A 21,839-nucleotide genomic window follows, 5' to 3' on the forward strand; every position below is an offset into this window, starting at 1 on the left:
TCATAGAGCAATGGAAAATAAAATATTAATTTGTTTTTAACCGTCTAAAGCATTGACCAACAAAACAGTGCGATATTTGGCTGAGTGTACTCTATGCTAAAATTGATGTTAAAGAACGCATCATCAGCAACTGCTGCAAGAAAAGAAATGCTATTAAATGTGGTGTGCACCGAATTAAGTGTTCAATGTAGAATTTACCTACACCATTTCTCAACTGTTCAATGTAGAATTTATGTGATTCGAGTAAAAACTATCTGAATGAAAATAGTTACGTTACAATCTATTTTGATATTTGATATTTGATTTAGATGTGTAGGGTGGAATAGTGGAAAGCGAAAGCAAAAACAGACAGAACAAAAGTTAAAAATAACTTAAAACATAACACAAATTGAAGACACAGTAAGCTAAAAATTCACTTAGGTATTTTAACAAACAATGAGCAGGTATTGAACGCGTTTAGTACATAAAAATAGGGCTTTTGGTGCTCGGTAAAGACTCTTTGCAGCACTTACACAATAGTTACAAAGTGTTTTTCACACTATTCTCAAAGCACAATGTTACAAATGCTGCACACATTTCTGACTAAGCTAAAAAACATATAAATTCAACTTGGTACAAAACTAGTCACACTTAGCAACCTATTTGCTAGCAACGTAAACTCATACCAACTCAAGCTACAGCTGTCAATAATGGAAACCAAGTGGCACCATACCATGAGAGCCGATGATGACTCTTAACAAGATGAAGTTTTTTGCTTTGGTGCGGGATTTATGGCTGAGACATAGAGAAAAAATGAAAGTATAAGAAGAGGGAAAAAAGGCAAGTTTGTTTTGTAGTTTAATTTTGTTAGAAAACTTTAAAAATAAGATACCCTTTTTCTCATAAGAAATTCTTTTGAAATAAAATTCACATCATTGTAATAGTACAACCAAATCTAAAATTTTTTCAGAACTACTAAAATACCCAAGTATCATTACATTTCCATTAAGACTTTCAGGAACTTATATTATCTCAATCCCAAAATAATTTTTTCACTTTGATCTTTTAGTTTTCTCACTTAATTATCTGTGAAGAAAAAATAAAAGAGAGTACCGCATTTTAATAAATATAATCTTACATATCTTATCAAATTAAATATCATTTTTAATGTACAATAATATCGTATAACTCATTCAAACTCAAATCATTATATTATAACATTAAAGAAATTATTAAAAGTTCATTACCATACCTATACATATAATTTTATAAATCATTGACAACAGATACCATCCTTCAAGTCAAGTCATAAATCAACATTTAGAAATCATAAAGTATCATCATACATCATTTCACCATCTTTATCATTAGTTCATTTTTAGTTAGGATATCGATTATAAGCGGGGACAAGGGCTGCATTAACAATAAATGATCAATACTAACTATTATAATCAGTTAATATAATCGTATATTAACTAATATAATCCAAGAACGTATGATTATTACTAACTTATATAATATTATAATCCGATAATGGGATCATTCATTAACTATTATAACTTGTTAGGAGAGTTGTGTGCTTATAATCGATTAGTAGAAGGGTGCTCTAATTATCATAACCCAATAGTAGGGTTATTACTAACTAGTATTACCCCTTAGCAAGAAGGTATAACTAGTTTTAGTGCTGATTATTCCAGTTTCAGGATCAGTTCATAGCTTTGATAAAACCACTCTTTAAATTCTTATCAACGAATCAATATTTCATTCATTAGCTCAAATTCATCATTTAAATAGCAAAACATAAAATAATTAAATTTTTTACTCTATTTTCATATAAAAAATAAAATGTTCATTTATTATAAAAAAACAAACTTACTATACATAGATTTAAAACAAGTCAAGTTAATAAGATTCTACCAACGTCTTTTCATTCTAAAAACTCAGTTCTTTTTCAAAATAATCCAAATTCTATTCAAAATCAAACGGACAAATCAAAAATCAATCATAATGTCATTTACATCATAAAATCACCCAAATTAGCCCAAAATCCTTTAACAATAAATTTGCCAACTTGTGGAAGACTTGGTAAATCGACCATTTCTTAAGCCAAAAAACTCGAAATCATGATTTGTTTGATGTTTTAGAAACTAATCTTAATGGATTTTTCATCAATATAAAATTCAACTCGTAATTTACCATAAAAAAATGTTATTGAATTCTCGAAATTTCCCCTAATACTACTGTCAGCAGCTTGGGCGATAATACTAATATCTTAGAAAACTCAAATTTCAATTCTGTAACTAGCTTTATATATATATAGAGATACATACTAAATACGTTTAAAGTAATCTTTTTCGTTTAAAATTCACGTTAACACGTGCCCAAGCTTAACTGCTTGACACCTATACTTTAAAAATCCTCTTGAGTTTTTGAGATTTGCTTAGGGCAAATAATCAATCATATCATACTAGTGTGTAGCCTGCGTTACGTGCTGGGACTGCAACTAAATTTCAAACTATTTAAATAAAAAGTCAATTTATGTAATGTAAATATTTTTTAAATTTTCATATTTTTTAACCATTATTTTTAATAAATTCAAACAATGAGATTAAACTATTAGCTTTTATTTTTATTTGATTTTTTTTATATTTTTTGGATCTATTAAAATAAAAAATTAAAAAAATATGAATTTTTTTTTTATTTCACATTGTGTAAATTGATCCTTTCTCTTTAAAAAAACTATTAATATAAAGTTTAAATATGTGTATTAACAACATGCTGGATATATTTTTAAGCATGAAAAAAAATGCTATAGATATGTTTGTTTATCTGATAGGTATGTGAGAGAAATATTAAAAAATAAAATATGAACAGAAAATTCTTCTTTCCAAGTCTCATATGTGAAACCTCTTCAATCACATCAAGTAACGAATCTAATATCAACTGTTGGAAAGCTAAACTCGGATAACTACTTTACCAATGACTTGGACAAAATGAATGAAGGGGGAAATTTTTTTCACTACTTTGAATTGGATGGCCTCGTTGATAATTAAAAAAAGGTTCAACAGAGTAGGTATCTCTTAAGTTCAATCCTCAAGTTGAGCTAACAGCTAGTAGTAGCCAATTGTCTTTTGTGCATAGCATTAAAATTGGGTAAAAATATCATCGATGAATGAAGGAATTAAGTATTTGGATTTACTTGCATTTTGGGGTTAAATCACTTATTGGTCTTGGAAATTGTCTCACATCCCAATGCAAAACAACTACATAGCAGATTGGTTGGCGAATGGAAATGTAGCAAAAAAGCAGAACTCAAAATCCACCATCAGATTCTTACAGATTTGAAGACCCTTATTAGCAGACGTTGCTGGAATTAGTAGGACTCCCCTACAGACTCAGCAAATCCAACCGAATCTTTTTTTCTTGGAAAACTCATCGCAAACACCTCAATTTTATTCAAAATCACTCAATTTAACCACTGAACTTTGAATATATTGTAGTCGAAATTAAATATATACTTGATTCTTAAATTTTATATTTTTTATTACATTAATATCTAAAAAATTTTATAACTATATTGGTATCAAACTTTCAAATCTATTATCACATTGATACATGAGGTTAACACTTTTAATAAACTTCACTAACGTGAGATCAACATTCAATAAAATACTAATATATATAAAATAAATCTAATTAATATTACGTTATTAATATCATGTCAACATAAAAATAAAATATATTAAAAATTTTCTCAAAAATTATTAAATTTTTTTTTTATTTTTACAAAATTCTAAAAATTTTGAAAACTTCAAAAAAATGTTCAAAACTTAAAAAAATTCATAACAATTCTAAAAAATTCTAAATTTTTTTTAAAAGTTTGAAAAAGAATTCTAAAATTATTTTTCAAAATTTTAAAATTTATAAATAAATTTATTATTTTAAAAATTATAAAAAAATACTACATTTTTTTATATTTTAAATTTTTTTTTCAAAATTGTTTAAAATTTCACAAAAAATTTAAAAATTCTAAAAAATTCAAAGCAACTCTAAATGATTCTAAAAATTTTTGAAAATTTATAAAACATGTTATAAATTTTTTTTTTAAATTTCTAAAAAAAATTAAAAATATGAAATATTTTTCTAAATTATAAAAATTATCGTCATTTGAAAATTTTTAAAAATTTTGAAAGTTTTTTAAAAATTCAACAATTAAAGTTTCTTAAAGTTTAAAAAGCTTACAAAACCTTAAAAAAATTGAAAATAACAAAAGACCTAAAAACTTTTTAAAATTTTTGAAAAATTAAATAATTTCAAAATTTTGAAACATTCTTTAGAATTAGAAAATCTAAAAAATATAAATAAACTTAAAATTTTAATAACAATCCAAAAAACCTTTAAAAAAATTAAAAATTCAAAAAGTTTATAACAATTTGAAATTGTAAGACTAAAAAATAGGAAAAAATTTCAAAATTTTTTCTAAAATTTTTTAAAATTTAATTTAGTTTTTTAAATATTTTAAAGTTATTTTACTTGTTATTTTTTTTTTAATTTTGAATTTAGTTTTTTTAAGTTTTTGTTAATTTTTTCGAATTTTAACAAAATTTTAAATTTTATTAAAATCATAAATTTTGGTTTTTTTATTCTTCTAAAATTTTTGGATTTTTTTTTTTAATTTTGTAAATTTTTTTAATTTTTCATGTTTCCTTAATTATTTTTGAATTTTTTAAAATATTCTACAATTTTTACAATTTTTTAAATTTTAGAAAAATTTGAAATTAGTTTAGAATTTTTTAAAAATTGTTACATTTAAAAAAAATTTCATACTTTTTTAGAATTGTTTATAATTTTTTAAAATTTTTTAAGCTTTTTTATATTTTTTATAAGTTTTAAAAATTTGTTAGAATTTTTTTGTGAATTTTTTCTAAAATTTTCTTTTAATGATGATGTGTCATTGATTATTTGGCACTAACTTGAATTTTTTGACACATGTCAACATTTTATTGAAGGCTCATACTACGTCAACAAAGTTATCAATCAGTATTAGTCCGAAATGCTAACGTGATAACAGATTTGAAAGTTTAGGTACCAGTATGGTTATAAAATTCTATAGGTATCAATTTGACAAAAAAAATATAAAGTTTAGGGGCCAAATATGTTTTTAACCTTTTAAAACTTGAATCAAGGATTTTTTTTTTTATATATCTTTTAGTTCATTTTTATTATTTTTGAAAAATCAAAAAATTGAGGGAAAAAAATCTAAATTGAATTGTTTCTAGAGATATTTTTGCTAGATTAGATTTCTTGGAGGTAAAAATTCAATAAGATAACACCAAAATCTTTTTGAATAGTAACTTTATTTTAATCTGTTGATAGGACATCATTGCCTATTTAAATTGAACAACACAACAGCCACAAAGGAAAGAAAAAAGGACAGACTTCAAAGTTTCATATTAAGTTTTACAAACATAATTCATTGAGAATAAGCAATCAAGAAGAGATATAAAAATGAAGCAACCTGTGGCCAATAATATAAAGAAACCCAGTTTTTAGTGAACACAATTAACAAAGAAGAAAAAGCACATTTAGGCACTAAGTAGTAAAAAAGCAAGAAAAAATAAAATCTAAACAATTTTAACAAAAGTGGGGACAAATATAGATGTATAAAGAAGGGCATTGATCGTAATGACTTTTTGGATTCAAGTTTAGTTTCTTGAGGTTTTAATCTAGGTTTATAGGTCATGCAAGAATTGGCCAACAATTTAGCAACAAGTTCTAAAAACCATCACATAATAGACAATCAACACCCATCACTAGCAACTCAATCGAACAAACAAGAAAGTGTTGAATTTTCAACACGAGATCATCAACAACAATCACAAAAATCATAGAGAGAAATTTCAAAGAGTGATTATAAAAGAGGATGATAATGAAAAAAGTAAGGAAAACAATGAGAAATTCTAATAGTAAGAGCATCCGATTCTAGGTAGGTTTTTTCCTTTAAGTTTGATTTTAAATTAGGAGTGTTGTTCATGTTAATTCTAGGAAAGCAAGTTAGATTATAAGATTTAGGAGTTCAAAAGGGATTTGGAATAGTTTTCTTTTTTCTAGAAATTTTTTAAAAATTTTGCAATTTTCAATGACCTTTTTCGATGACTTTGAAAATTCTAACCACTTTTTCGATGAACTTTGAACATTTTAATGGCTGTTTGGTTTTCTCAGGCATAGAATTTAGGGATTTGATAGAAATATGGGAATTGTTGGTTTTTCGATGACCAAAGATCTTGAAGATAGAAAGAAGGGAAATAATTCTTGTAGGAAGAGAGAGAAGAAAAAATGAAAAATGAAGGAAATGGAAAATCTCAACCTTTTATATTGGCTAAAACAATGCTATTTAGAAAAAGGGAACCTACGTACCAACTCGTATATTGACTCAATCCAATCACAATTAACCCATGATCTGTTACATTGATCTGCTATTAAGTCATTAAGTCGAGTCAAACTATCAAGCCTCAAAGCCACAAAACCAGTTTCAAGTTGAGTCGAAATTCCTTTAGTTTTTTTTTATCTTTTTATCTTTTATTTATTTGAATATTAAAAGAAAATTTTAAAGAAAAATAAAACCTTACGAACATATTGAAAGATTTTGCAATTTAAAAATAGATTTTAGAAAATAAAAATAAAACATTATCAACATATTGAAAGTTTTGTAATTTTCAAAACAATTTTTAAAATTAAAAAGAAAACCTTACCAACATATTCGAGAGTTTTTAAATTTAAAAAATGATTTTTTGGGAAAATAAATTGTATTTGAAAAAAATAAAACCATACAACATATTAGAAGGTTTTATAATTTTAAAAATCTTAGATAGGATTTTATCAACATATTGAAAAATTTTATTTGGTTTAAAAAACTGTGAAAAAAATCATTTTTATAAATCCTACCAATATATTAAAAATATTTTTGAATGTAAAAAAAATTATCAATAGACTGAAAGATTTTGATAAATGAATAATTAAATAATGATAGTTATTTATTTGTGCATTTATATAAAAAATTAGTTTTGAATCTCCCAATGATATAATTATTAAAGCGCTACAAATAGCAACTTCTATGTAAATTATTAGGTGAAAAATTCTTTTTAAATTTTACCAACATATAGGAGAATTTAGAAAAGATTTTCAACATCAAAGTTCTTGTAAAAATTTCCTTTGCTATGAATGAAGTTTTTGAAAACATTAATGAATCTAACAACGGAGTCTATTCAAACATGACAAATAATCTCTTTGGGTACTTTTGAGATAATAAAATATTTTAAAATTATTACCAACATAGTAAAATAATTTAAAAATAATTTTTGATAATTAATTACTTGGTAAGATTTTTTAAGCTTTTGGATAATATGAAATCAATTGGTGTCATTCTTTGGATAGGAGTTGTAGGGTTGTTATTATTTTCCCTGCATATAACCATACTTTTAAATCTAATTTTGATCTAATAAACTAGAATCTACTCTTTTGAGGAACATGAATCAAGTTTAGAATCTTTATTTAAAAGGAGACAAATTCAGTTACGTAACTAATCTCATTTAAATAAAAATTATTAGTGGCTAGTCCTAAAGTTTTTGGATTTATACATTTTGCATTAACTTGACTTTCTTTCTTTTTTTTTTTTTTTTCTTTTTCATCTTTTTTTTTATTGATCCTTTTTTTCCTTTACTTTTTTAATTTTTTTATTAAAAAAATGTTTTAAAAAATAGTCAACGTATGTGTATACATTGCATCATATTTTGCTTTTTTTTTTTTTTTTTATCTTTCTGAGTTTTTAAAAAACTTTTTAATAAGATAATTTACAACAAAAGTAATTGATAAATAATTTTTTTAAAATATTGATAGAGGTATGGATAACAAAATAACATATATTTGATGAGTTTCAATTCATCTAAATCTAACAGATGCGTTTTTTAATTTGTGATCAATTCAAGGTTTTTTCCTTAAAAGTCAAAGTCCAACCAAATGCTGATTTATGGTGTTCCATCTTGCATTAAATTATATATTAAATTATTTATTTAATTTTATATTTATATTTATATATGTATTATATTAATAAAGTTTTTATTTAATATCTTAATTTAATAAAAATATTATATTTATACATAAATAAGATGAAATCCATTCATCCATTTATTATATAAATTTAATTAATTTTGACTTAACATTTATTTAAGGTCTTTAGTTTTTTTTTTTTTTTTACTTTTTTGTTTTAAAATCATTTTTAAATTCAAATAAATTTTGTGAAAAAAAATCAATGCCGACGTTCACGTGGCACCTATATTTCCTTTTTTTTTTCTTAGTTTTTCTTATTTAGATAAAATTTGCAGCAACGAGGTTGATGGATAAGAGTGGTAAAACAATGTGTCCAATGGATCTCAACTCAATTGGAATATTCAATTTTTTTTCTTTTTTATTTTAAAATTTTTTCTTTCTTTTGTTTTTTTAATCTTTTTAATTGAAATCATTTTATAAAAAATAAAAAAATAAATGTGTCTACATGACACCTCATTTGGGTTTTTTTTCATTTGTTTTTTTTTTATTTTTTAATTAAAAAATTTTAGCAACGAAAGGTATCAATGGATAAAGATGCTAAAATAATTTGTGTTCAATGAGTTTTGATGCATCTCAATTTGATGAAAAGTGATTTTTAAAATAAAAATTGAATTGAGAGGGATTAAGGTTTCTTTTAAAAGAAAAAATATTGAATCAAAAACGTATTTAGATTGTTTTGTTTTGGCCCATTTCAAGTTATATATAAAAGTATATAGTTTACTATTTATTTAGTTTTATACATGTATATTTATTATATTAATAAAATATTTTTATCTTAATTAAAAAAATTAATATTTTAAACTCAACATGAAATGTCAATATAATATCCTTTATAAGTTTTTTTTTTTCTCATTTTTTTCTTTTTTCTCATTTACCCCCCCCTTTTTTTTTCTTTTTTTTGCTTTTCATATTTATTTTTTATTAGATTAATTTTATGAGAAAATAATTTTTAATTAAGACATTCACATTGCATTCCAAATTGATTTTTTTACTTTTTATCTTTTTTATTTTGTAATTAAATATTTTTTAAATATGATAAACAAAAATGATAAAATAAAAAAATTTGATTCGTGCAGGGTATTTTTCAAATAGTATTAATTCTTGTTGTAAAACAGAGAAAAAATGAATAAAAAAAGTCAGCCTATAAGAATGGCTGGCACTGGCAATTTATAGGCTTTCCAAAAATATTGCTACTACTAAATGAGACAACCAACAAGCTTATTACTTCTGCTTGTTGAAGTTTCTAGTAAATAATTTGTCCAGGAATATTAGTATCACAGCGTTTTTCAAGCAAGAATAGTTGGAGTCAAATGAATATGGATGGCATTATGCTTAATATAAGAAATGACAACAAATTAGCAAATGAAACCAGTCTCAACACGCCAAATAGGGGCCATGCCTTCTTTAGTATTTACATCAACAAACGGACTGTGGTTGTGGGAATGAATTCCTGAGGCAACAGACCTCATTGCCTCCGCGCTCCCTCCGGTTGTTGCATCTGTATCTGCCCTATATCCTATCAGACCTCACTTCTAGCTTCAACAGTTATGCGAATTCCTGGGATCATCAGTCGTATCAGAGGAACTGCTAAGCTGCCGAAGTTCAGAGCGATGAAGACTACCTCCTTGGCCTTTCCTGTAGTTGTTGGACTTCGAGTCGATGCGGACTGTCTTTGCTGAGAAGCAGTGACGCACATGGATCTGATGACATCTTGTTTCCATTGAACAGCTGCCTTGTACAATCACTCTCAATATCACTTCCTTATCCCGAGTGTCTTCACACCACCAGTTCTGTGGGATGCCATCAACAAGATCTTCTAGGGTATGGAATTCCTCATGATGGACTGAGACCTCCACAGATTGATCAGCATTGATTATACCAGCAGCTGGTGTAACCTAAGTCAAACACAGCAAAACTACATAAGCTTTTTTTTTCACTGAAAGTACATAAGATACCGTGCAATGACCAGCAAAGTCCACCTTCTTACAACTGTTGTATGCATCATATATTCACAAACAAATCAAAGTTATACACGTGATACAGCAATATATTCTTGAAATATTTAGCATAAATCTGTCATTGTCACGGGGAAAACTGCAAATTACTCTTAAAAACAACTATTGCAATGACTTAAATCGGAAGGCAGGGTATGAAGTTTTAAAGGACGCCTTGCAGAGGAAGAACGGTTGAAGTCTATTTTGGAAATCAGGATTGCAAGCTTTCGACCCATGCAATCAGGTTGAAAAGTAAGGGAAAAAAAAAAAAGAAAGAATATGTCTATAAATGTTTGGCTCACAAGAGAACTTTGTTGTTAACTGGTCCAGTTTTGAGCCTTTTGAAAATGTAGGATGGGATTTGAAGCGTGAGGGAAAGACTTTCTTGAAGGAAAACAGACATTAGTGGACTCCAATTATTTTTCTCCTTGGCGAAAACAAAAAGTGAAAGAAAAATTCATGTTTACTTTTGGCTTTCTTCTTTCTTGTAATTTTTTCTACCAATCAGGCATGAAAACCAAGATGAAAGAACATGCATCTGTGTCCAACTTAAAGAAAGGTGCAATACCTCAAGCCACCTCGGGAAGCCAAAGGAGCCTCTTGGATGGTAATCGGCTACCTCCTCATCATCCTTCATAGTGGACTGACCCTCACATATGATTTTAAATATAGCTTTATCCTTGTCGGATTTGTTGGTGACTCGTAGGATTAATGTGTCCTGGTTTTGAAGGACTATATTGTTGGTGTTAACAAATGTTTCTGGAACATAACGTAATTCATCGAGAAGAAACCTAACTTTCTTATTTGATTGTATGACTTCCCCGAATGCTTGTCTCCTCACTGATCTATCAACATGGGCAATAGTACTATGGAATTTGCAACGCACAGGTTTGTGATCGCTCTCTGTCACGTCCATGCAAGCCTCATACCTAATTAGACATTGCAGATCAGATTTCGGAATAAAAAATGGCAAAGAGAAACAGAAAACAATTTGTCAAGAAACTTACAGTAAAATGCACGAGACTATAGGGCACTCCAAACTGCACTCAGACACTGGTCCTGACCTGTTGTCACGATATATCACTCGGTCACACCATGCAGGAATGCGCTTCTTTTCGCCAGAATCGTAACCTAAAATGATAAAACTCAAACCATGAACGAGAACTAATTCAAAGACATTCAGTCAGTCACTTCCACTTTATAATCTAAACTGACTCTTAATACTAGCAGCCAACTAGCTTAATGTTTAATTAAGAAACTCGTACCATTTTCACCAAGTTTTTTTACCTGCCAAACCTGGTCGGTGCCTTTCAAACTTGTAAGTTGGAGGGAATCTGATTAACGCCTCACGCATTCCTTGGAAAACCTTGCCTGCTTTCATCTCTGCCCTGAGCTGATCCTTTTCTCTAAGCCAATCGAAGCATCTTTGAGAAACAAAGTCCCTTGCTTCATCATAAGATATACCAAAAAGGCGGTAGTTAAAATCGCCAAAAAAGACTACCATATCTGCTTCAGCTAAATCAAGCTTTGTTTCATCAGTGTTGACACCTGCAGTCTGTGGAAATGTAGTGATCTTGAAACATGGATCAAGAAATAAGATAGCAGTAATTATGTATAGAAGGTAAAGATAATATAGTTATCAATAAAATTGACCAAAGCAAGGACATACATTTGTCACCCGAAGCGTTTGAACAGCAGCAGAGGCACCAGCTGCAACACAGAGCACCAGTGGCAAGCCAGAAGAATAAAGCAGCCTAAATAAATATGTGGAGAACGCAAGAGAGCAACACAAAAACAGTAATCGCACCATACCAGCTGCATTATTGGGTAGATTTGATGACCGGGTGAAGACCATATTTCGATAGATATGATCAAAGTCTGCATTTCGACGATTTACTGCTTCCAGATGTGCAGCTAGGTGACAATTAACAAAGCAGATTAACCGGTCAAACACTCTGATTCTCAAACCTACACCTCCCTGCATCATTAGACAAACCAAAATCAATCTTATAAAATGAAGAAAACCATCAAACAACAGGTATTGAGATTAATTTTAATCTGCTCTTAATTTTATTAAGGTGAAAAACAACTAAACTAATGCAAAATACTTTCACAATCAAAGGAAAGATAAGGATCTGGATCATGAGAGAAGAAAATCATGAAACTATCTTATTTTGTCAAGGGGACAAGTGATTGAGCCAAAAGTGGAAAATGAATCCAATTTATGAAAAGCTAGGCAACTCAGTCTATTTAGGGCAAAGTTATACATTACCTAGGTTCAAATTTAACACAGGCAAAAGATCAAAGAAAACAAGAAAGACATTCAGAAGGTTTTTTTTCTTTTCCTTTTCCTTGAACACGTTTTCTGAGTTCTTTTAATCACCATCAAGCATCCTGTTTGAATTATCTGGATTATAACTCGTCAACTCTGGTTAAAACCTCATAAACATCATTTAGTACTCTAGAAAGAGGAAGGAAATAAAAAAAATAAAAAAAATAAAAGAAAAGGTTGAACCAGTTCAGTCTGTTTGTTATTGTATGCATCGCATATTTTGAGAGAAGAATAAGGAAAATAAGATGTAAAGAAGCTTGCAGTTCATTCTACCCACCAGTTCTAACAACAGTAGGTATAAAAACTAGCCAAAACAAAAAGGGTTCCAGCATTAATATAATCGGTTAATTAGAATTTAATTATCAAACAATTCCTAGAAACCTCAATGCTATTGGCTACCAGATAAATATACCTCATCTGCCTCCCTCCAAAGTTATATTTCATTGCCCAACATGCCAATTTATCAAACATATGATAAGGGCATGGCAGATTAGTTCTCCATGGTTATCATGCATTAGTTGCAGGGAGAAGAGAACACCAAGATACTTGCAATGGTTGAAATTAGAAAAGTTCACACAAATTACCCTTCCCAAGTCATAAACATAAACAAGACAAAAGAGGATGAGGTGAGACAAACTTTAACTGGCTGCTTTCCTCTTCTACTTTGCAAGTGCGGAGGCATTAACGCCTAAGTTCTAAACATGATAATGAAAGTTATCAAGGTAGACAACCTTATTGCCAATAGCTCGACCGAAGCCGCAAGGAACTGCTGCCGCATCAATGTCCCCAACATGCATTCTAAGATTCTTCCTTACCCTGAGCGACAAATAATAAGTAATACCATAGGAGATAAAGCATTATTAAAATTTGACGCAAAAGTTAAAAAAAAAAAAAAAAAAAAAACCTTCATTACTAGTTCAACCATTGAGGAGAAGACCAAACATGCCTTGCCAGTTACCAAGGAAAAGGAAAGAATGACCAATTGCCAACTACTTACCAAAGAGAAACGAGCAATCCTGCCAGCTGCCTAGAACCCATACGTTCAAATGTTGTGTTTTCATCTAAGGCCTTTCCTATTGTGTCAAGCCACCAGTGACCAATAGAACTCCCTTCAAGTCCTACCTACACTTAGAAACAAGAGGTTAATGAAGAGAGTACATACTACATGCACATACGCACACAGAGAGTTTGTGTGTCTGCTTTTTTTTTTACATAACCAAAATACCAAACAGGGAGTAAACAGATTCGCAAATTAAGAGTTTGAATATCAAATCAAGCACTCCTAGAAACAAATCATAATTCAAATAAAGCTTTGCACCTTTTTTTCTTAACCTGATTTAATTAGGACTATTTTGCCAATGTTAAATGAACGAGAGTGAAATAATGGATACAAAATGAAAGGTTAATGAACCTTTTTAAACTAATAAATCAAGAACCATTAGAAATAGGACATATGTTGTAATTTCATCCTGCCAAAAATGCTCAAACTAAGCAACAATAACGACTGAATCTGATTATAGACTTCAAGAAATATGATCTGGGTGTGGATGGATAAATAAATATAACATGGATAATTATATAGAAATATAAAAAATAAAATCAATGGTTTTTGTAAATACATATATATTAATTAGAATAATAAAGAAAAATGTTGTAGAAGGAGTTATTTATAGAAACATAATAGACATTTCCTTTTGTGTCTGTCAAAGGAGAAAATATATCAGATTATGAGGAAACCTGCTGTGAATTATCATTTTCAAATAAATAAAATAGTATATCCAATGGTAACCAACCAGAATCAAATGGTGTAGAACATTATAGATGACACTATTGGTACATAAATCTTACTGTTTCTTTAGCAGCAGACATTGCAAGGAAACCTGCTCCCATTTCCACTTCTTGTAACCCAACAACAACAATGCCAACATCTGATGCAACAGAACCCAACCATGACATAAGTGACTCCTGAGAGGCTCTTCCTTGACCAACATTCCATGATCCAACGAGAATCCTGACATTGTCTTGTCTCGAGTAAATTGCTTCTTTTTCTTCTAAGTCTGATCGTAATAAGCTATCAATTGGCCCTGGAGATAAGATGTTCCATCCACGTATACCCCCGTGAGTGGCCAAGCTGAAGATATAACCATTGCCAGTTGCCAATTTTATCACAGGACCATTGTGAGCAAACCATCCTGCAATCAGGTTCCCTTCAAGATCCATCACCTGGACCATCCCGCTAACATAGCCTACATATATTCGCGTTCCAAAAGCACAAAAGCATTGGACTGCACAAGAATGGTGATGAACATCTTGCAAACGATTTCCATTTCCATCCCACTGCACCAGAACACCATTCGTACATCCACTCCATATCATCCCATCTGCTGTTAGTACTAATGCTTCCGTCCTCTTATTGTCTTCTGCAAATGCCCCTGTTCCTCTTGTTGCAACTCGACGGACAGCATCTGCAGCTCCCATTATAGCATTGCGTGACCGTTGCAAAAAGCCCCCAGATTTCTCCTTTTTTGAAGTGGAAACAAATTTCACCTTCACCTCATCTTCTACGGCTGGTTGATCTTGCGCTGATGGCATGTCAACTCGATTTTCAGTTTGACCATCAATATTGAACACTTTGAGAAGCTCCTTTGTGCGAGCATCCCTGCAGATTAAATAACTCTTAGAGTAGTACATAGTTTAGATGTGATGACCTACAAGAGAATAAAATAAAGACTGGAAATGGGCTATAAAATATTTACTCTTGCCAGTTAATTACATCCTTCAAGCTTTAAGCAAAAGCATGAATTTTTAACCAAGGTTTCAGGTTTAAATTGAAAAGCATAGATGGGACTAGCAGCCTTGAACTAATAATAATAAAACTTTGCTAGTGCAGACTGAGCAGTATCTCAACATGTTAACCTAAGAGGCAGAGAGTACAATGTCTATAAAAATCTGATTCTCCAATATTAGTGCAGATCTAATTCTTCTATATTAGTACAACTTGATTTCCTAATTTAGTTTGAGAATATTTTTCATTTATTCTTCTGATTTAGTTAATAATTCTAATTGTCAAGTTTTTAGGGATTTGTTTCTCCTTCCTTTTATTATTTCTGTTTTTCTGTTTAATGTATGTTGTTTCTTAATAAAGAACTTCATTGTTCCTATTTATTTGATGTACTCCTTCATTCTAAAAATAATAAAAAAAAGGACAATTGTTCTTTAAACTTTCTACATGGTATCAGGGCAAGTTAGTCTAAATCTTTAGACTGTAGCCATAAGAGTTACCATTATGGCTAGCAGGAGTGAGAACTCTTCTTTTGCAAAGGTACGGCATGAGAAAAGTCACAAAAAGGTGATGTTCTAACAAACCCTTCAAAACAAGTTTGCAACCTTTGGAACTAGTTTCTTAGCACAAAAAGTAATTTCCTAAATGCCTTAAGTGTTCAATGAGGAAAAACACAATCTTGGATTGTTGATTTAGGAGCATCAGATCACATGATTGGAGATGCATCCTTGTTCAAAACATATAGATCTTGCTATGATAGTTCTGCTGTAAAAATTGCTGATGGCTTTCTCTCAAAGGTGGTAGGAACAAGTTCTATTATAGTTTCAAAAGATATAACACTCGACTCTGTCCTCTATGTCCCTAAGTTAAGTTGTAACCTACTTTCCATTAGTAAGCTTACGAAGGATAAATGTTGTATCACTAAATTTTTTCCCAACTTGTGTGAATTTCAGGAACTGAGCTCAAGAAGGATTATCGGCAGTGCTAGGATGTGAGCAAGGCTTTACCTTCTTCAAGATAATGGAATTGAGAGACCACAAAGCTCTTGTACAGCCTTAGCCTATGGTACTTGTAAGGATGATCTTATCATGTTATGGCATTATAGACTAAGACATCCAAATATTTTGTACCTTAAAAGGCTATTTCCTTCATTATTCAACAAAATCTCTAAAGATTTTCAGTGTGAAATTTGTCAACTTTCCAAGTACACTCAAAATACCTACCTTAGCCTTTCCTATAAATCATCTCAACCTTTCTCAATGATTCACAGTGACACTTAGGGACCACCAAGAGTTAACAATATCATAAGTTTTTGGTGATTTGTTACATTTATTGGTCATCATACTTGACTCACTTGGGTATTCCTTATGAAAGAAAAATCCAAGGTTGGCCAAATCTTTCAAAACTTCAATAGTATGGTACAAATGCAATTCCAAGCCAAAATTCAATCATAAAACTAATAATGGGAGGGAATATTTCAACTCTATTCTTGGCCCTTACCTTACCAATCATGGTATTATCCATCAAAGCTCTTGCGTTGACACTCCACAACAAAATGGAGTTGCCAACAGACATTTGATAAGAGTGACTAGATCCCTCTTGTTACCTTCCAATGTGCCTAAACATTTTTGGGGAGAAGCCACCCTTATTGCAACTTATTTGGTTAATTGAATGCCTTATCGAGCTCTTGTTTTTAAAACACCTTGTCAAACTCTACTTGCTTATTTGGTTAACTGAATGCCTTCTCGAGCTTTTGTCTTTAAAACACCTTGTCAAACTCTACTTGCTTCCTACCCACAAACTCGATTGATCTCTTCCATTCCCATCAAACTCTTTAGCTACATTGCTTTTGCTCACATTAGCCAACAAAATTGTAGCAAGCTTGATCCCAAAGCCTTAAAATGCATCTTCCTTGGTTATTTCGCAAACCAAAGGGCTATAGGTGTTACTCACCCATCACAAAAAAATTCTATAACTCTATGGATGTCACCTTCTTTAGGAAGCTTTCATACTATAGCAAGAATGATATTCAGGGGGAGAATACTGTTGAGGAATATCAATTCTTAGTAGTTGACTTGTCAATTTCCCAACTAGCCCCTTCAATTTTCCAACCAGTCCCTTCAAAACCAGATTCTTAACGAGTCCCTTTAGAACCAGATTCTCAACCTACCAACCTATCAGCCATACAGATTCCAAAACCCAATCTATTCAGACAATTCTTGACTTTTCAAACCCTAAGCTTATGCAAGAAAAAAAAACAAAAGAACTTATAGTCTACTTAAGGAAGCAAAAAACACAAGAAGAAGTGGACAACTATACACAGCTAAGCACTAAAGATCAACCAGATCTGAGTCTCCAAGAACCTGAAACTAATACAATTAATGTCACCATTGAATCTGAAACAAAAACTTGTAAGCTAGCTGGTGACCTTGACATTCCTATTGCATTAAGAAAAGGTGTGAGATCATGCACCTACTACCCTATCTACAAGTACATCTCATATGAAAGGTTAAATCCAAATTTCAAGCCTTTACTACTAACCTTAACAATGCGCAAATTCCAAAAAAATATTCAGGAAGCCTTCAATGAACCAGATTGGAAGGCAATAATTCTTGAAGAAATCAATGCACTAGAGAAGAATGGGATATGGGAAATTTTAGATTTGCCTAAAGGGAAAAACCCGATTAGATGTAAGTGGATCTTCACAATAAAGCACAATGTAGATGGAAGTATAAACAGGTTCAAAGCTAAACTTGTTGCAAAAGGGTTCACTCAATCCTATGGGATAGACTATGAGCAAACATTTGCTCCAGTAGCCAAACTCAATTCAATTAGAGTTCTATTGTCACTGGCAACCAACTTGGATTGGCCTCTCCACCAACTTAACATAAAGAATGCATTCTTAAATGATGACTTGGAGGAGAATGTCTACATGGAAATTCTCTCGGTTTCGAAAGGCAAGAAACATGGGCAAAGTATGCAAACCCGAAAGTCTTTGTATGGACTTAAACAGTCTCCTCAGGCTTGGTTTGAACAGTTGACCTAGGCAGTGAAGAGGCATGGATTCCTTCAATGTCAATCTGATCATAATATGTTTGTTAAGTTCACTAATAAAGGAAAAAAAGTCATTTTTATTTATGTAGATGATATCATAATCACCAGAGACCACAAGGAAAGAACAGATGATTTGAATAAACTACTTGTAAAGGAGTTTGAAATAAAAGACTTGGGGTTCCTTAAATATTTCCTTAGGATAGAAGTGGCTTAATCTAAGAATAGAATATCAGTGTCTCAATGTAAGTATGTACTTGATCTACTCAAAGAAACTGGCATGATTAGATGCAAACTTGCTAATAAACCCATGGACTCAACTAATAAAATTGGAAGTGAATATGGAAGCTCTCTCATAGACAAAGGTGATACCAAAGACTAGTAGGGAAACTTATTTACCTCTCCTACACAAGACCTAATATTAGGTTTGTAGTAGGGATGGTGAGTAGATACATAAATAATCTAACCAATGAGTACCACAAAGCTGTTCATTGCATCCTACAGTACTTAAAGAAGGGTCCCAGTGAAAGTCTATACTTTAAAAAGTCAATGGACAAGGCAGTTGAGATGTACACAGATGCTGACTCGGTTAGATCAGTCACAGATAGAAGGTCTACTACTGGATATTGTACTTATGTTTGGGGCAATTTGATCACTTAGAGAAGGAAAAAACAATTTGTTGCGACTAAAAGCAATGCTAAGGTTGAGTTTAGAACAATGTCCCATGGTATTTGTGAAGGAATTTGGCTGAAGAGGTTACTTGGAGAATTAAAAGTTAAGACTGTGACATCTATGATACTGTTTTGTGACAATAAGGCTACTATAAGTATTGCCAAAAATTCTGTTTATCATGATAAGATCAAGCGCATAGAGTTGGATCAACATTTCATAAAGGAAAAGATAGAAAATGGATTGGTCAAACTGGCCTATATCCGTACAAGTTCTTAAATTACAGATATTCTGACTAAAGCTCTTCCTAAAAGCATCTTTGACAGATTGAAATTCAAGCTAGATATGATTAACATTCATAACCCTGAGGGGCAGTATAGAAATCTGATTCCCCTACATTAGTATAGCTTGATTTCTTAATTTATTTTGAGAATATTTCTCATTTATTCTTTTGATTTAGTTAATTATTCTGATTGTCAAGATTTTAGAAATTTGTTTCTCTTTCCTTTTATAATTTTTATTTTTTTATTTCACCTAAGTTGTTTCTTAATAAGGAACTTTACCGTTCCTATTTATTTAATGTACTCCTTCGTTCTAAAAATAATAAGAAAAAAAAAAAGAACAATTGTTCTTTAAGTTTTCTACAATGTCAGAGGTCAAACGTACCATAGGGAGAAGGAAAGAGGCTGAGCACACCAAACTTTAGCTCTTACATTGTCGGAGACCAAGCACTTGACATCTGAAGAAGAGATGATACAGTTACCATTAACAGTAACTTGGCTCCTGAGGTCAATGAATGACCTCTCTACCAGTAAAGCAGCCATGTGCTTTTCCTCTGGTCTAAGAGAAAGAGATTTTTCAATGGATTCCCATGGCCAAATCTTAATAGAACCGCCCTCACCACCGGACCACAAGTCACCTGGAGCAAAGCAGCATATCAAAAAAATTAAAAGGCTTAATTAATTAATTTATTTCTTTTTCATTATCAATCATCACATCATTTGAGATCAGAACCATCCAGTTCGTAATTGACCAACAATTAAAATTGGAAAAAGAAAACATAAAAGAAGCTTAGGAGTTACCATAGGAACTGATGATGATAGAAAGAACAGGACCACGATGCGCCTGCCATGACAAGCCTTCCTTGAAAGGAGAAGTGTCATCCGCAGGGTGATCCATCTTCCAAGACCTAATCTTGCCATCCTTATGGCCGCTCCAAACCAACCTATTCCCGTTATCTACCAGCAAACACATGGTTGGGGAGGTGTTGGCAGACTCCTGAAAGGGCGCTGCATCCTCATCACCCCTCCTGACTTTGGCACCAAGGCCAGGTTCATAAGCGTCCTGGAACCTCCAAAACCGAACCCCACACTCTTGGCCAGCCCAGAGCTGTGTGTCGGTGCAAGCAATGTTCCTCAAGAACTTTCCTACTTGAGTCTCCCTGAGGGGGTGGGGCCTGAGCTCCAGGAAAGGTGGGCGGCCAGGGTGTACGGTGGCGCGCTTAGGGACCTTGAAAATACCGGTACCACCACCAGCGCCAATGAACTCGGCCAAAGGGTGGCAATGGCGGGGATCTTCGGGGCAACCCTCCAAGGAGAGGTTCTGGTCGAGCCTCTGGGAATGAGTGATGATATAATCTTGAGCAGAGGGAGCGTTGTTAGAAGAGGAGGAGGAGGAGTAGGCGAAGAAGTCATCGTCGGAAGAGTCGTCATTATTGCAGTAATGGTCCGGGGGCTTGGGGATGTCATCCAGGCTGTGCTTGCGGAGTTGATGGTAACGCTTTTGGGCGGAGTTGGCGCGGAGCTGCTGGCTATAGGAGTGGATCTTGCGTTGGGGAGGTGGGACAGAACTGAGGGCAGCGAGGGCCTCCCTGTCCTCGTCGTCGTCTTGGATGATGTGTTCATCCATTTTTGTTTGTTAGTAGTATAATTTGGTTTTGTGGAAAATGAGAATTAATTTCGTTTATGTTTTCATTTTGGTTTAATTTCGTTTTTTTTTTTTTAATATCATAAGAACGAAAACAAGAGAGAAAGAGGGAAATGAAATGAAAATGAGAAGGAATTGGATTGGAGAGAGTCAAGTCTAAGGGCAGAGAGAAGGGGAGGGAAAGTGGGGAGAAGAGAGGAGTGGAGGAGGGGAGCTCGTTGCGATTTGTTTGCATTAAAAGCGAGAGCGAGGAGTTAGGCGGGACATTCTGAGGAGCTCAAAGACTGGACAGGAATGTTTCTTTCTTCAACTGCTGCAATCCAATACCCATACCCCCATACCATACCCTCTCAGCCACCCTCCAAATCAATCTACTTTGGGACTTGAAACTTGAAAAGTTGAACCTTTCTTTGCCGCTTTGCTAATTTACTTGCATTTCTTTCGTCTTTTGTCAGCTTGCCTTGTCTTGCGGCCTTCCATAAGACTTCCCTTTTGTCTTTTTCAACCAGCACGTGCGCTCTCGACCCCTTAAAACTACTTGATTTTGATTGAAATTATATTCATCGTAACAGCGGGAAAATCTTTTCTTCCAGTGCCTATGACGACGTTGTCTTATGCAAATCTCCTCTCTCTCTCTCTCAATTTCAAGGCAATTGTTAATCCTTCTCAATCACGAAGTTTCAGTTTATGCCCTCAAGACTCATTCCATCTGATCTCTACTAATCTACCGTACTTCCCAACAATTTTCCCAGCGCAGTTTACTCAATCTACGTACCCAACCCTTCCCTCGTAGGATGAGAAAAACCATTGTATCTTCTTCATGCATAAGGATTAAGGATATATACATGCATAAATAATTTATTTTTAACAAAGTATTAAACATTCGACTCATTCCCTTGAAACACGCCACGCTCTTGCGCTTTAGCATCACATTCATGATTCTTCTAACCTTTTCTCTGCTATTGTTTCAGAATTTAGGAAAAAACACCAATCTTACATG

At 31.8% G+C, this 21,839-nt stretch overlaps 1 protein-coding gene across 5 annotated transcripts; it reads right to left on the reverse strand.

Moving 5' to 3' along the window:
- Nucleotides 1-9,208: 9,208 nt before the first annotated feature.
- On the reverse strand, nt 9,209-21,737 carry 5PTASE13 (Endonuclease/exonuclease/phosphatase family protein). Of its 5 annotated transcripts, none has more exons than XM_022912138.2 (11): nt 19,996-21,737; nt 19,580-19,832; nt 14,260-15,070; nt 13,409-13,533; nt 13,143-13,227; nt 11,892-12,057; nt 11,749-11,789; nt 11,367-11,634; nt 11,087-11,210; nt 10,648-11,008; nt 9,209-9,980 (listed from the first exon to the last, which is right to left on the reverse strand). In XM_022912138.2, exons 1-11 carry the CDS (start codon nt 20,819-20,821, stop codon nt 9,624-9,626), a joined length of 3,417 nt encoding a protein of 1,138 aa, XP_022767873.2. In that variant the 5' UTR covers nt 20,822-21,737; the 3' UTR covers nt 9,209-9,623. The 5 variants fall into 5 exon arrangements, with proteins under 5 accessions (XP_022767873.2, XP_022767872.2, XP_022767871.2 ...); XM_022912137.2 differs by having other exon boundaries at nt 11,367-11,652; XM_022912136.2 differs by having other exon boundaries at nt 11,749-12,057.
- Between the last annotated feature and the right edge of the window lie 102 nt (nt 21,738-21,839).

This window comes from Durio zibethinus, chromosome 1 (genome assembly GCF_047325235.1).
Source record: "Durio zibethinus cultivar Kanyao isolate XHJ-2024 chromosome 1, ASM4732523v1, whole genome shotgun sequence".
Lineage (NCBI taxonomy): Eukaryota > Viridiplantae > Streptophyta > Magnoliopsida > Malvales > Malvaceae > Durio > Durio zibethinus.